This window comes from Natator depressus, chromosome 4, assembly GCF_965152275.1.
Source record: "Natator depressus isolate rNatDep1 chromosome 4, rNatDep2.hap1, whole genome shotgun sequence".
Classification (NCBI taxonomy): domain Eukaryota; kingdom Metazoa; phylum Chordata; order Testudines; family Cheloniidae; genus Natator; species Natator depressus.
This window is the reverse complement of record NC_134237.1, coordinates 107,145,146-107,160,975: the sequence shown is the minus strand read 5'-3', so window position 1 is coordinate 107,160,975 and position 15,830 is coordinate 107,145,146. Positions and strand designations below refer to the sequence as shown.

The 15,830-nt window shown below is 41.1% G+C and overlaps 2 protein-coding genes across 2 annotated transcripts in view; one reads left to right on the top strand and one right to left on the bottom strand.

The window, feature by feature from the left end:
* ADGRA3 (adhesion G protein-coupled receptor A3) overlaps nt 1-3,818 on the bottom strand; it is a 130,208-nt gene extending 126,390 nt beyond the window's left edge. The window contains exon 1 of the mRNA XM_074951601.1: nt 3,569-3,818. Coding sequence (XP_074807702.1) covers nt 3,569-3,777 — 209 coding nt within the window. The 5' untranslated portion in view covers nt 3,778-3,818. The remainder of the gene's footprint in view (nt 1-3,568) is intronic.
* Nucleotides 2,992-15,830, top strand: part of LOC141986744 (cytosolic beta-glucosidase-like) — an 83,538-nt gene continuing 70,699 nt past the window's right edge. The window contains exon 1 of the mRNA XM_074951602.1: nt 2,992-3,050. The gene's annotated coding sequence lies outside the window, so the exon portion shown is untranslated. The remainder of the gene's footprint in view (nt 3,051-15,830) is intronic.

Genomic DNA, 15,830 nt, shown 5'->3' with positions numbered 1-15,830 from the left:
CCCATAATTTCCTGCTACTGTGAAAATTTAAATTGATACAAATAAAAGTATATTTTAAACATTTATATTATCCATCAAAATAATAAAAAAATAAAAACTGATTTCTGACAAGCCTATACATAATAAAGAAGTGAAAAAGGACACAAACCTTCCTCCTCCCTTTTTGTAAGTCTCTCATAAGTAGAATTAAAGTTTACAGAATAATACAAAGTTTCTCTTTCATCTAGATTCCTGTTGGATTTTTTCAGTACAAAGAATCAATGAGCAGTTTTGTCCCAAATCACAAGGAGGAACCTTCCATTAAGTTTTCCCCTATCAACCCAGACGATGAACTATTAAGTGATATGTTAGCTTTAAAATATGCTACTTGCCAGCAAAATATGTTCAAATCCTAAGCAATTACTAATCCAACCTGATAACGTTGCAGGTGAGAGTTCTATGGTACAATTTCCAGCATCCATGGTCCTTAACAATGTACTTCAGAAGCCTTCAGTATCTTTATTATCTAAAACATTCTTCATGTATGCCATTGGTAAACTCAATAAAGGAACAGACCTCTCAAAAAATAGGGGGGGTCATAAATGACAACACAAGGTTCTAAATCTTTCAAAAAGTATATTCCATAACAGAATATGGTGTCAACTGTCTTATAGAAAATGTGCTGAATTCAAAAACAAGTCAAAGATTTTTAAATATTTATCTTTTCCAGCTTCAGAGCACTGTTATACATTAGTCCTCACAACATATTTGTGTAGTAGATATTATCTTAATTTTAGAAATAGACAAGCTATGGAAAGCCAAGTTTTTTCCTTACACTGTATCTATTTAAAGACATGTGATAAAAATGCAATCTACAAAGACTAGCGTATACATGAAATAGAGGGAAAATATGATGAGAGAGAAAAAGCAACTTTCAACAGGAATTATAAACCTCAATCCAACTAAAAACAAAAGTAATTTACAATGTTTTCTATTTACATACATTGACTAATGAAGAAATTCTGCACGACAAAATAAATCAAGTAATTCTTCTCAACTGTGTGTGTGTGTATGTAGTGTGTCAGTTCGACGATGACATTATCATGCTCTCTTCTTTTTCTCTCTTCTGAACTACTTAAGGCCCTAAAACTGTGATAGTAGTAAACCGTACCTGAAAATGTACCTGACATCTAGTTGCCAGAGGTAGATATGAAAGAAATAAATATGTCCACCCTCAAGACCTGGAGTAGCACCTTGGCGAGAAGCCCAACCCCTTCTCAATGCAAGCAGATGGATCTGAGGATCTCTGCCATGGTGCTATACCTGGATCCTGCTTCGGAACTATTTTTCACATCTGTCTCTGGTTAGTAGGTGCTAGATGAACGTGTAGCTCCAGTAGCCTCTAGCTGCTGGAAAGGAGAAGGACTGTTTTGTTTCTTCTCTCCCTCCCACCCCAGAGCTTCTTGGTGGTTTCCAATACTTTACACCTCCCCATCCTCCTATTTTGTTTGTTTGTTTCCTTCCTTCCCCCTTTTCCCATAGTTGTACTTCATGCCTCTGCTGCTGATAGCTTTCCAGAAGCAGTAACACTGTGACATTGACAGCATACTTAAAAATATCACTGCTGTCCATGTCCTTCTGAATAACAGAGGTGAAACTGACCAGATTCCTGTTAGTTTCATGCTGCTACTACTGGGCAAAGCTATAAGTGTTGGTACTGAAGTGGTCTATCTGCATTCAGAGGAAAATATATCATTACATTCATTTTTTTAAATTAAAAGTTAAATTCTGCAGAAACTGATGGCTTAGGACTCCATGTTTGCCATGAAAGATTTCCACTTGCTATCGGAGAGTGGATTTTTCAACGTTCTAACAGAAGATGTAACTATATCAATTTCCAACTATATTTTCATGGACTTCTTGATATCACATCCATTTTGAGCTCACTCACATAATGCAACATGATGCTTGCATCCCTTTTGCTACAGTAAATCTGACTTGCCTTGGAATGAGAACATTTCCCTATTCTCCAAGGGCTATACTTCAAACCCAAGAACCATCTACGCCCTAATGCTACAGACACTTATAAATGTGAGTTGTCCACCTGACTTCAGTGGGACTAGTTCACATGCATAGAGCATATGTAAGTATATGCTGAGCCTTACATTCTAATAATTCCAAAACCGTGTTATTCTATCCAAGCTACAACAGCTGCGGATTCATTGCTTCCAGACAACAGTATCTGGTGTAGATGGATTTTATACAAATATCAAACTAAGACCTCAAGAAAATCAGAATGATAAAAATGGCTCTCTCTCTCTTTTTTTTTTTTAAACTGGCTTAATATTAGGCCATCCATTTTCATTTAATTTCTACTATTAAAAAATGTAAGCATGTAGTGCCATCTACTTGTTAAACTTCTAGCAGACTTGTTTATATTTAGGATAAATCTGAAAGTTGTGGGCCTTCAAGTTTTGATTTTGTTTTTTGTTCAAAGTTGAATAAAATACTTAGCACTCAGTGCTTTTTCTCCAACAATCTCAAATATAATAACTGACATTTTTAGGCTATGCTTTTTCTTTGGTTGTAAGTCTCGGTTAAATTAAAAAATCAAGCCAAGTATGAAAAGAAAACACACTAATAGTATTAAACATGTTTTCTTTAGCATGCATACTACAACTTAAAAAAAACATGTTCAATGACTCGATACTAGCAGTAATCTTTAAACTAACACCTAAATCAAATATCAAATTCTTGTTCTAGAAAAAAAGACAAAACAAAGAAATTTTTTTCCGGACATTAAACTCTAGCACTGAAAACATTAGGAAGTCTTTTCCACACATCTTCCACAACAGAAACAAGTTCTCAACTAGAACTACCGGAATGGGGATTAATAAGTACCCAAGTGTGGGTTCACCCTTTTTCCAGGAAGTCTTCCCAGCATATTTGTCTAGTTAGTAGCTAGCCCTTTAAATTTGTGAGGGCGGGATACCCAACTGCAGCCCAGCCCTAAGTGCTAGTTCACATCCAGTTGCTCTAGTCTAGACTGTCTCCACACTCCCTCCTAGCTGGTGAGTAACCTTAGCCTCTGTTTTCTTTTTGATTTATTCCTGAGATGATGATACATCCCGAGAGAGATGCTCTACTCTTGTAAACTGCACAACCTACATTAGCTCTAGGTTTCTCTTTTCCTTAAGAACCACCACCAGCGCCAGGAAACTAAACAAGAGCATAAATATTAGAAATAAAACTAGATAATAAACAGCCTGGAGGGATCCCAAAACAAAAGGTACCCCTCTGCACCACCTCCCAAGTGGGCGTGTTTTCCTGGCCGCAGTCACCATCAGCTACATGCTCGGTGGGGCTGGGGGCAATGGCTGGGCAGGAGTAGACTCGCCTTTGGTCGCTTCTCCCCGCACACGTTGCGCTAAGGCCGGTGGCAGGCGCTTAACGCGGTACTTGGCAGGGCAGCCCCCTGGCCCAGCGCAGCCCTGCAGACGGGGGCGGGCCCGCGTCCCGCAGGCAGGAACTGCCTGGAGCGGGGTGCGCCTACCCGGAGGGGACCCGTCCCGTCCCCCCTCGTACTTACAGGGTGACCGTCCTGTTGGGCAGCGCGTCGGGCGGCAGGACTCGGGCGAGCTCCAGGCTGCTGCAGACCACCTTCCCCTCGGCCGGGGACCTGCCGGGGCTCCTGGGGCGGCCGTCCTGTTTGCATCCCGGGGGCAGCGAGGCGCCGCCGCCGAGCAAGAGCAGCGCGGGCAGCAGCCAGGACGAGGGGCAGCGGCCCGGGCGCGGCATGGCGGGGAGCGCAGCGCCCGTTCGGGGGGACTCCGAAGGCGCCGCGGGAGGAGGAGGAGTCTCCGGGCCGGGAGTCGCTGTTCCCCGCGGCCTAGAGCGGCCGTGAGCGCCCCGGGGGCGGGGCCGGCGGCGGCGTTTGTGTTGCTAGCGCCGCCGCCATGTGGTGCTGGAAGGCGGCGGGCTGGAGCCGCGGCCGCCGCTTCTCCCCTCGCTTTACGGGGCGTCGAGTAGCTCCCACCGCGCCCGCTCCAGGGCCCGAGCCGGGAATGACAGCGCCGCCCTCAGCCGACGCCGCGGCAGCCCAACGGTCCAGCAGCGCTGCTCCTCGGGGGGGGAGGGTCTCGCGCTCGCGGCCAACGCGCAGGCGCCTGGTAGTTGCTGCGCAGGCGCGCTTGCTCGTCGGAAGCCCCGAGCGCTCCCTGTGTTGGGAGCCGGGGCCGTGGCGCTGCGGCGCTGGCGGGGTGGCCGGGGTAGGGGCTGTGGGGACGCTGGCAGCTGGGGGCGCTCGCGTTCCCCCGGCGGATCTGTAGTTCGGAGCGGCACCCAGGGCATCATGCCTACGTCTTCCTGGTATATGCTGCCTCCCTGCCCTTGCTGACCAGCGCAGCTCCTCAGGGCCCTCTGCGGGGGAGCGCTATTGCCCGAGAGCAGAGGGAGGGGGTTCTGCCGGAGCTCAACTGCGCACAGTGTGGGGCAGAGTTAAGGGGGGAGGAAATCGCAACGTTGTGACTCCCAATCCTGTGTTCCAACGCAAAAACTTTCCTTCCTCCCCAGGCCTGGCATCACCCCCTGCACTTGTCAGTTCCTTACTGCTTTAGATTAAGATGAACTGTCTCTGGGGTCCTAAAGTAACCTTGAACAATTAAACCCTTCCACGTGCTCAGGGCAGTGAGAGAGAATCAGCTCACTTCTCTTTTCAGGGGGATTGCAGAGATTGGTTTTCATTCTCAGCCCTATCTGTGCTTCCAGCAGTGTAGCTGCGCCATTGTTTGTACAAGCGCTAACCTTGTCGGCCTAGGTACTCCACCTCCCTGAGAGGTGGTAAGTATGTCAATGGGAGAAACCTTCCTGTCAACATAGCACAGTGTACATGCGCAGTGTACACCTGCATCACTCTGGGCAGGTCTACACTTAAAATGCTACAACGGTGAAGCTCCACCAATTGGACGCTTCAGTGAAGACACTACTACACTGACAGGGAGAGTAGTTAAACCACCTCTGTGAGAAGCCATAGCTTTGTTAGCTGGAGAAGCCCTCTCATCAACATAGCACTGTCTACAACCAGGTTAAGATCAGTATAACTATGTCTCTCAGGTGTGTGGATTTTTCACATCTCTGAACAACGTGGTTATACCCATGTAAGTTTATGGTGTAGACCTGGCTTCAGGGGTCCAAACCCCAGATCAACGCAGTTATACCAACATATTATTTGTAGCGTAGACCAGGGCTGTATGTCATTCTGTTGGTTTCTCTTTGCTCCAGACCTTTCATCTGCTCAGCTTGATTTGTGTCACTGGGCCATTGTCAGCGTTCCCCCCCCCCCACTCTGAACTCTGGGGCACAGATGTGGGGACCCACGTGAAAGACCCCCTAAGCTTATTTCTACCAGTTTAGGTTAAAACTTCCCCAAGGCACAAATCCTTTTCTTCTCCTTGGACGGTATTGCTGCCTCCACCAAGTGATTTAGACCAGAATTCAGGAAAGGGGCCACTTGGAGTCCCTATTTCCCCAAAATATTCCCCCAAGCTCCTTCACCCCCTTTCCTAGGGAGGCTTGAGAATAATATCCTAACCAATTGGTACAACGTGAGCACAGACCAAACCCCTGGGTTTTTAGGACACTGAAAATCAATCAGGTTCTTAAAAGAAGAACTTTATTTTTTAAAAAAAGTAAAAGAATCACACCTGCAAAATCAGGATGGAAGGTAACTTTACAGGGTAAATAAAAAGATTTAAAACACAGAGGATTCCCCTCTAGGCTCAGCTTCAAAGTTAAAAAAACAGGAATAAAACTCCCTCTTAGCATAGAGAAAATTCACAAGCTAAACCAAAAGGTCATCTAACGCATTTCCTTGCCTTTACTTACAATTTCTGTAATTTTAGATGTATCTTTTCAGGAGATCGTTTGCCTGCTTGGTCTCTCTGTCCAGAGAGAGAACAACCAAAGAGAGCACAAACAAAACCTCTCCCCCACAGATTTGAAAGTATCTTCTTTCCTTATTGGTCCTTTTGGTCAGGTGCCAACCAAGTTATCTGAGTTTCTTCACCTCTTGCAGGTAAAGTGATTCTGTACCTCTGGTGAGGAAGGATTTTATGTTACTGCATACATAAAGCTGAAAGAAAAGGAGTACTTGTGGCACCTTAGAGACTAACCAATTTATTTGAGCATGAGCGTTCGTGAGCTACAGCTCACTTCATCGGTGAGCTGTAGCTCACGAAAGCTCATGCTCAAATAAATTGGTTAGTTTCTAAGGTGCCACAAGTACTCCTTTTTGCGAATACAGACTAACACGGCTGTTACTCTGATACACAAAGCTGGTTACCCTTCCCTTTATATTTATGACAGTCATATTGTGCAATCAAATTTTAAGCAGGTCCCCTCACTGAAATCACTAATGAGTCCTACTGATGGTGTGATCAGGACCTGTTCTTCCTCTTACCTACTCTTTCAGCTGCTTCCTTTTTTACCACACTGCCTTTCCACACTTCCATCACTTCCTCTCATGCTGGTACTGATCTTCCATCCTCTCTTGTTGAAGGGGTATCATCCACAACACTGTGCTTGTTGTTTGAATGGCAGGAGAGACAAAGTGTATTATCTATGTTAGATACTTATGTAGTCTCTGTTACCATAGTAACTGATTACCTCAGAAGCCTCAATGTATTTATGCTCACAACATCCTTGTGAAGCACTATTATCCCTAATCTACAGATAGGGGAATTGAGGCACAGAGAGTCAGTATTGCTAACCCCAGGCATTAAAAAAAAACAGGATCCAAAAAATCAGTGGGCTTTCAAAAAATGCATTTTTGTTTCTTGTTATGTCTTCTGGGCCTTTTGGGTGTACTCAGGTTATGTTTTAAAATTTTTCTGTGCAACCATGAGAACTAGAAATGTACTTTCATTCTAAATGAAAATTGAGATTTTCACCTAAGCACTTTCCTTCAGCAGCTGGTACTTTAAGAAAAACATCAACTACCAGGGCACTTTTAAAAAATGATGAGAGTTGGCAACACTTATTTGTGCACCCCCCTACCCCCCAAGTGTGGCAGGTGTTTACATAACAAATACAAAGATATCGTCCATAACCAAGAGGTCTTATGGAGCAGCTGCTATTCTTAAGAGTGCTGGATGCGGCTGGAGAGTTCAAAATCTCCTGTTGCACACAGCAATGCAGAGCTGTGAATGCTGACAAGAACAAAAAGAGCTGCAGGCTCTGATTTGTGTTCTATTGGGGTGATGTAAAGTTAAAGTAAAATAAAACAAAAAGATTCTTTAATAAAAGCTTTCTTTGAATTAATAAAGACACAGAGTTTGCAGACTAATTTTAGATATGACTCAGTGTATGAGAGTAACAAACAGGAGATGTGGATTCGGGCAAGGTAGGATAAATAAGATTATAATTATTCAGTTATGGTATGTACCCAGTGTACACATATATGTAAGCACACTATTACATTCCCCCTCAGTTAACAGTACTGTATCTTACTGTTAAAAGTGGAACCTATCAGATATTTTGTATTACTCTTAACTTCTCTTTCTACTTTTCTTATTTGTTCTATACTCTTTCTTTGAATGCTCTTATTCATGCAAATGGGTTCAACTACTGTCTCTTGCAAATTTACCTTTTCATTCCCCTATGGGATACTAGTTTAGGAAAGCACTTAAGCACATGTTTAAGTCCCATGGAAGTTAATGTTACTTAAGTACTTACTTAAAATTAAGAATATGCTTAAGTGCTTTCCTGAACCATAGTGTGTATAGGTATGTCTGACAGTAAACTTAATATGGCCCAAACTGAACTCCTTATTTTTCCTTCCACATAATCCCCACTTCCCTCATTCTTTGTCACTGTTAGCAAATCACCATTATCCTTGTCACTCAGGCCTCTATCCTAATGAGTCATCTATGACTCCTAGTCTCTCTAGGTTGCAGACCGTTGTATCTAGTTTGTCCTTTTTTCACTCTTATTTTAAATGGCTATTGGCAATTTTTCTTAATTATTTTTGCACCATTCTTTCAACTCTTCTAAATATTAAATTCTTGTCTCCAAGACATCAAGAAGGCAGCAGACCCTATTTGAAATAAATAGTTTCAGTGTTTAAACAAAAGAGAGGTCTGGCAACGCTTCACATCCTTCATATGTCCTCACCATAGAGAGAGATAAACAAATGCTCACTTATCATCACTGGTGATTTCTGTCTGTTTTGCATTCTCACTGATTCTTTACTTTGCTGACTCCTCTCCTTTTCTTTCATCAGCTCAGGGTCTCACATCCCTGCACATTTTTCCTGAGCTTCTATCCCCTTCTCCTTAATGATTGTTCTCTCCTTCTCTCCTCAAGGGAGTCCCTGTGCTGTCACTACCCTCAATTTTTCTCCTTTTTACTCTTGACTGCCATAGAATCTTCCATCTACAGCATTCCACCCCCTCTATTAATGGAACATCACCCACTATGTTTCTGCTTACTACAGCAGTTGCTGTTAAAAAGTAAGCATATAGCAATAGCTAAAACTCAGCAATACTATAGCTATTTGTTATTAGTTCAGGGAAAATAACTGTCAACTGGTGGCACATCCTAACCTTTTAATGGCAATCACTATGTCTGAATAGGAGTGGAGAGGAAAAAGTCACTTAGATATAGCAACCAAAGCCCTGAAGCTTCTTTTTACATTAGTATAGGGTTGCAGGACTCCACCCCCAACTCTGTAGATGGTCCAATCTAAGGAACAGATTCAAACTCTGCAACTGCTTTTTTCCAAATGCAGGTTCCTTTCAGCAGTGGACATCTCAAATCCTCCAGCTGTCCCTTAGACCCAGAGAGACAAGATTGGGCAAGGGATAGCTCAGTGGTTTGAGCGTTGGCCTCCTAAACCCAGGGTTGTGAGTTCAATTCTTGAGGGGGCCATTTGGGGATTGGTCCTGCTTTGAGCAGGGGGTTGGATTAGATGACCTCCTGAGGTCCCTTCCAACCCTGATATTCTATGAGTATCTTTTATTATTGAACCAATTTCTCTTGATGAAAGAGACAAGTTTTTGAGCTGCACAGAGCTCTTCTTCGCGTTCAGCAGAAGTTAGTAGTCCAATAAAAGTTACTACCTCAACCACTTATCTCTATAATATCCTAGAACCAACACAGCTGCCAACCTTAGACCCAGAGCCATTTTCCCTGGTCCCACATCTGTCCCACTCAAGAGGCAAAGAGCTCCTGGAATGCCAACTGCATCACTAGATGAAGTATTGCTTTGACTGTCAGTTGTAAATCCACATTAAATATTGTAGAAAAAATGTTTCAGCTAATTTCTTGTTTATCAACCTGTATCTGTATCTGTGTCAAAATACAGGTAGATAAAACAAGTGTTATGCAGAACAGTTCTGCAGAACTGAGACTATTGTGCATGGACATATCCTTATCCTGCAATCCTTATCCTTGATTCTCAGTGGTTAGTGATTCAGTTTTGTAAAACATTTTGAGTTTTCTTAAGGAAAACATTTTGGAAATCTTTTAAAGGAAAGTGATGATGTCAGTCACACACTTAGAATTCTCAGGTTTTGGTTATTATCAATAAAAACTCACTGAAGCAAGAATTGGAAATAGAAATTTTATAAAATGAAAATTGAAAATCTCCCAAAGCACAATTCTTATGGAAGAGCCAGGTTCTGAAGATTTCCATGTTTGCCAGATGTCCATCAGCATGAGTAAGGGGCTACAGCAGAAAAAGCTGTATACATATACATGCAGAGAGTCCATCCTCCCAGTGGGGATTCTAGATCAAAATTTTAGCTGGGACACTGCAATTTGCCTTAGTTTGCATGTGCTCATTGTTTATGACACTTTTAAAAGTTCCCCTCAGTAAAGAATCCCCTCATCCACTGGCTGCCAAAACTGTGATAGCTTCTTCTAGCATGGGGGACAGGCTGGGATGGACCCATCACCTGAGGGTGAGATGCGCCAGCAGGGAGGGATAAGGTAAGGAGCAGGCTGGCAGTGGCACCTGAGGGGGGGTGATATGGGGGCTCTCTCAAGTATTGAAGCTTCTAGGAGAGGTTGGGAGAAGGGGTTCATGGGCCAAGGGCATCAGGCTACTGGTGGTGGGGGGGCACCTGAGAGAGGAAGAGAAGGATCAGGCCAGTGGGGCAGGTGGTGGCATGGCACTATGTCTCCCCCCTCCTCCCCCACCCACACAATTTAGATATGTTCTGCAGCCCAATAAAAAGTCAGTTCACAAAACTGAAATTTTTTCACCTAAAAGATCACAAAACTCTAATTTACCAAATGCATGTCTACACATTCAGATGGACTCCACCCCAGATCCCTGCCAAATAGATGGGCTTTGGAATATGACCTAAATGTCGTCAAAATCAGGTTATTTCAGACTAATCGCTCCCAATCTGCCAAAGATGTCCTCCTGCTGCTTTTGAAACCTGTCCTTGAATTTGCTTAAAACAGTCTGGGGCAGTGCAGTTGCTGCCCAAATTGACCGTTAATCTTAAAGAATTATTCCATTATCTTAACAGTTGTGAATGGGGTATAGAACTGGGCTGAAGATAAACTTACTTTACTTTAATTATATATTTTCATTTTTCGGAGTGGTGGGTTGAGTACTCAGATGCTCCAATACTAGAATTTAGTGGTTGCTGGGACAAAGGATCTTCCACAAAAGGGGGTCACGTGGACCTTAAAAATACCTATGAATGCCAGGATTGTGCATCCCAAAGATTGCAGGCTGCATACCTCTCATATCCTTCATTTAGAGGGACATCATTTATTTTACTCCCAAAGTTAACTATGTTTGACAATTTTGAAATCCTCCCACTTTTATTATTTAAAATTATTGACCTCAAAAATAAAGAATCATGAAACTGAGGGTTTAGAAAGTCTTATTTACACTAAAGGAATACTTTCACATTCATAATTTTGACTCATTTTGGGTCTTTTCCTCTCATTGCACTCCATATTTGAGAGTTGGCAAGCTGAGAAACATGCAAGGCTATGGAGGAGGGGGCTGGAGAGCTGAGCCTGAAGAAAATGGTTGAATTACATATATAAAAGTTGACTACACTGAGAAAATCCAGTTATTTATCCTAAAAGTCATAATTAGTCTACAACAAACCATACAAATGATAAAAATAAGAGAATCCTACCCTATCTCTGCCTTAGTTTTAAAATAAATTTATTTAGAAAGATAGATACTCAAAAATACTATAATTTGAAATTTTACCAGAATTGCGTAAACTGTTATCTCTACAAAATGCAGAATAATACATCCAACATGAAAAGAGCTAGAGATGTCCTTTATAGAATCTTACATTTACATTCACTCAGCTAAAATATGATGTAATATGCATTATAATAAAGTGTTTTACATATTACAACTGTCATTTTGAGGTGTTTTGGAAACAATTGTTCCATTTAACAGTAAAAGCAGTACATGGTCTGTACGCTTATCACACATCTGCTCAAATAAATTTGTTAGTCTCTAAGGTGCCACAAGTACTCCTTTTCTTTTTGCGGATACAGACTAATACGGCTGTTACTCTGAAACCTATCAAACACTGTTTGTAAACTAATAAACAGTTGATGAAAGTGGAAACAAAGTATTTATTCGTTCTACCCAAAGTTACCTTTAGCTGAATACTTTAGACACTAATGCAAGCAATAGCCACAATATGTACAATTGTTTATAAAAAGAAAAAGTGTAATTGAAGAAAACAAAGGCTAACTACTTTATTATTAACACATCAATGCTTATAATTGAAAAGAAAGGAAGGAAATGGTATTCATAGATGGTGGTGATTAGATTTTGTGGGATGGGAATTTGCATTGTTATGTGAAAAGTTCATTTGAAAGAAAAGGTGTCTAATACTTAACAATTCAAATGGTTCAGAAGTTAACTTTCTCAAAGTTCTTCTTTGAAGAATGCTTCTCATTCCCTAATCCTGTCACCTTAGATTTTACAGGTTTTCAGAGTAGCAGCCATGTTAGTCTGTATCTGCAAAAAGAAAAAGAGGACTTGTGGCATCTTAGAGACTAACAAATTTATTTGAGCATAAGCTTTTGTGAGCTACATCCGAATGCATCCAATGAAGTGAGCTGTAGCTCACGAAAGCTTATGCTCAAATAAATTTGTTAGTCTCTAAGGTGCCACAAGTCCTCCTTTAGATTTTACAGACCATTACCTCTAGAAAAGTCCAAATTTTACTGCTGAATAATGACCCCCAAAACTAGAGATTTCTTTTTTTTTTTTCTTCATTCTCTCTGGCTCAAACAGAAAATTCTGAATGAACAGATTTTTGGTTTAGATTTTTCCTGTATTCGTTAAAGAATGTGAAAATGGAACATTTGACTAGCAATGGCAAGAGGCAACTTACACCCAGAGTGTAGGCGGACAACAGCTATGCCCAGACACATGCTATTGGAGCTCATCCTCAAGAGTAGGCAGAGAGAGAAAGCTGAGAAGAAAAACCCTGTGCTCTGACAGTAGGCAGAGAAAGGCAGGCAGAGTAACTGCCAACAGGCCTTGGGCAGGGGGAAGTAGACAAGTGATGAGGGATTTATGAGGACATCAGATGTGGGGAGAAGAAGAGAAACGCTTGGAGAAAGGGAGGGACAGGGGGAGAGAGACTGAGGGGTAAGAAAAATGGAGTTAAACACAGTAATAGAAATGCACAATGTTTATTTATCAGGTAAATGTTTATTAGGTAAATTTCACTTGCCATAAAGGAGAGTCGAAGAGAGAATTTTGTCGTAAACTAGTGAAAATCAGTTGTCTGTCAACAACTTGGGCAGTTCTTATTTTAGTCCATTTTAAGTGCTTATTTTAGTGTGGATATTTCCTATCTGGATGGGATCTGAACTGTGGCAAAAACTGGTGAATTTCGCAATGTATGTCTGTCATTTCTGGACTCTTGTAGGACAGTGGTTGCCAAACCATGGTCAATCCCCACCACTGTCATCTGTTGACCATTAATAGTCTACCGAGAATTGGCTGGTCACATGGTGCTGGCTCTGTTCCCTTATTATAACTGCTAAACTGCATTAACAGATGCAAAAAATACACTGAATACTTCCCTAATTATTTTCCATGCAGTGTTATTGATTTTCCAATGGGAGGTTGTCTGTTCATGAATATGAGGGGAGGTAGTCCAGGAGACTGGCTCTGTAAGCTATGGTCGACACTATGGCAAAAATGTAAGCTTTGTTCTAAAAACTTCTGGAAAGGAAGAGCTTATGCCAGCTTCATAATAGACAGCATTTAAATTGGCATTACAAGTGTGTCTTTCTCAAAAAAAACAAAAAACCCAACTAAAATAGCACATTTTAAAATCAGAATTATCAACATTGTGTCTTCTGCACTGTGGAAGATTATTCTAACTGATATAAAGTCATTTTTGTTGGAACTTCTGCATGCGTGCTGTGCAGTAGCCAATGAGACCTTTTTGCAATATTGGGCTCCTAGATAATTCACTTTTCCTCTTTTTCCAAGAAAGTAGGATTATAGGACACTGGCATGCATGATAAACACGTGTTCTACTTTTTGTCTTTTGTTCCCAGAAACCCCTTTCAATTAAAAGTCCCAAGTATTTAATTTGGACTTCATAAAACAGTTAATGCATATTAAATAAATAAAAACTACACGTTAAAGGATATTTGCAGAGTATTAAAAACTGTACAATAGGTCCATATCAATTTCACAGTTACAAATCTATTACATAGTTTTTAGTCCTTGGTGAATGTTTAATAATCAGTATTCAAATAACATAGATTAACTGTCCTATTAAATCTAAATTAATTGTGGTTTTGGGAACATTAATTTAAAAGGTTACCTATTTTCCCTGCAGATCTGATCTTTCTGTATCACATTTTTTCATTAAAATTAGTATTAAAGACTTTGTGTAAATTTGTTTCATGTTTCATTTAGAATATAGTTACCAGGCACTCTGAATACCTGTGAAATCACATTCTCCCAAGCTTCACTGCTAATAGAGATATTAAGATTCTCTCCTATTGTCTTCTAGTGTAATTAGCATTACCTGGTGGTAATAAAGACTTCACACATTTGTTTAAAAAAAGGTAATCCCTGTTGATTCAGGAACTGACATTCAGCAGTTCATCAGGACCAGTGAGTGAAGATCTACCTCTGGGGTATGCACATTTTGAATTTACAAAATGGCTAATTTTCAGCAAAAGATCAAAAATTGGTAATGTAGTGAATATATTAATTTTAGTTTTGCTGAAAGAATTAGCATCACCACAAAACAGCTCTACCAAAGTATCCCTTGCAGTTCTTTGCCTAATAAGCAGCATTTGAAACTCTAGGATAATGCTGATTACATTATTTTGACTCAATTACACTTGCTAAAGACTACACATTAATGTCAGTGATGACTGTCACAGCAGTTCTTTTGAACTGTGAAGCGAGTTGTTTCTTTTGCGGCAAGAAGCGAGATTCATAGAGTTTAAGACCTGAGGTGACTGTTACATCTAGTCTGACCTCAAGCATAACACAAGCCATTACAGTTCATCCAGTTACCCTTGTATTGAGTCCAATAACTTGTTGGACTAACTAAAGCATGGATATCTTCCAGAAAGACACCCAGATTTGATTTGAAGACATCAACTCATGGAGAATCCTCCACCTTCTTTGGTAGTTTGTTCTAATAGTCAAGCATCCTTACTATTAAATTGTGTCTACATTGAATTTGTCTGGCTTCAGCTTCCAGCCATTGGTTCTTGCTATGCTTTTCTCCACTAAATTAAAGAGCTCCTCACACCTTCTTGTCTAAATGGGCCATCTTGATTATCACTACAAAAGTTTTTTTCTCCTGCTGATAATAGCTCATCTTAACTAATTAGCCACTCACAGTTTGTATGGCAACTTCCAACTTATCTGTATATATATATATATATATATATCTTCTTACTATATGTTCCATTCTATGCATCCAATGAAGTGGGCTGTAGCCCACGAAAGCTTATGCTCTAATACATTTCAGAGTAGCAGCCGTGTTAGTCTGTATTCACAAAAAGAAAAGGAGTACTTGTGGCACCTTAGAGACTAACAAATTTATACATTTGTTAGTCTCTAAGGTGCCACAAGTACTCCTGTTCTTTTTGCGGATACAGACTAACATGGCTGCTACTCTGAAACCTTACTATCCAGTATTTTCTCTTTGTGAATGTACTTATACACTATAGCAAACTCATCTCTCAATCTTTGGACGTGTCTACACTTGGAGCTGATGGTGTTATTCCCAGCTCAAGGAGACATATTCATGCTAGAGCTTATTGAGCTAGCATGCTAAAAACAGAGTGTAGCCATGGCAGAGTGACCTGCAGGATGGGCTAACTGCTTTGAGTATCCAAGACCCTAGGCATGTACTTGAGGAAGCTAGTTCATCCCACAGTTCCTGCTGCTACAGCTAAACACTCTATTTGTAGCATATTAACTTGATGAGAGCTAGTGCGAGTCCATCTCCTCAAGCTGGAAATCATCCCCTCACCCCACAGCTCCGGGGACAGATATACCCTTTTTAATAAGCTACACAGTTTGAGCTCTTTTGGTCTCTTACTGAAAGGCACTTTCTCCAGCCCTTGAATCATTTTTGTGGCTCTTTTTGTGGTCTCGCCAAGCTTTCAGTATCCTTTAAAAATATGGTAACTAGAAGTGGATGCAGTATTTCAACATCAGTATCACAAATCAGCCACCTACAGAGGTAAAATTATCTCCCTGCTCCTACTTGCTATTTCCCTGCTTATACAACAAAGGATCATATTAGCCCTTTTTGTCACAGCATTGTACTGGGAGTTGATGTTGACTTGCTTGCTCTACT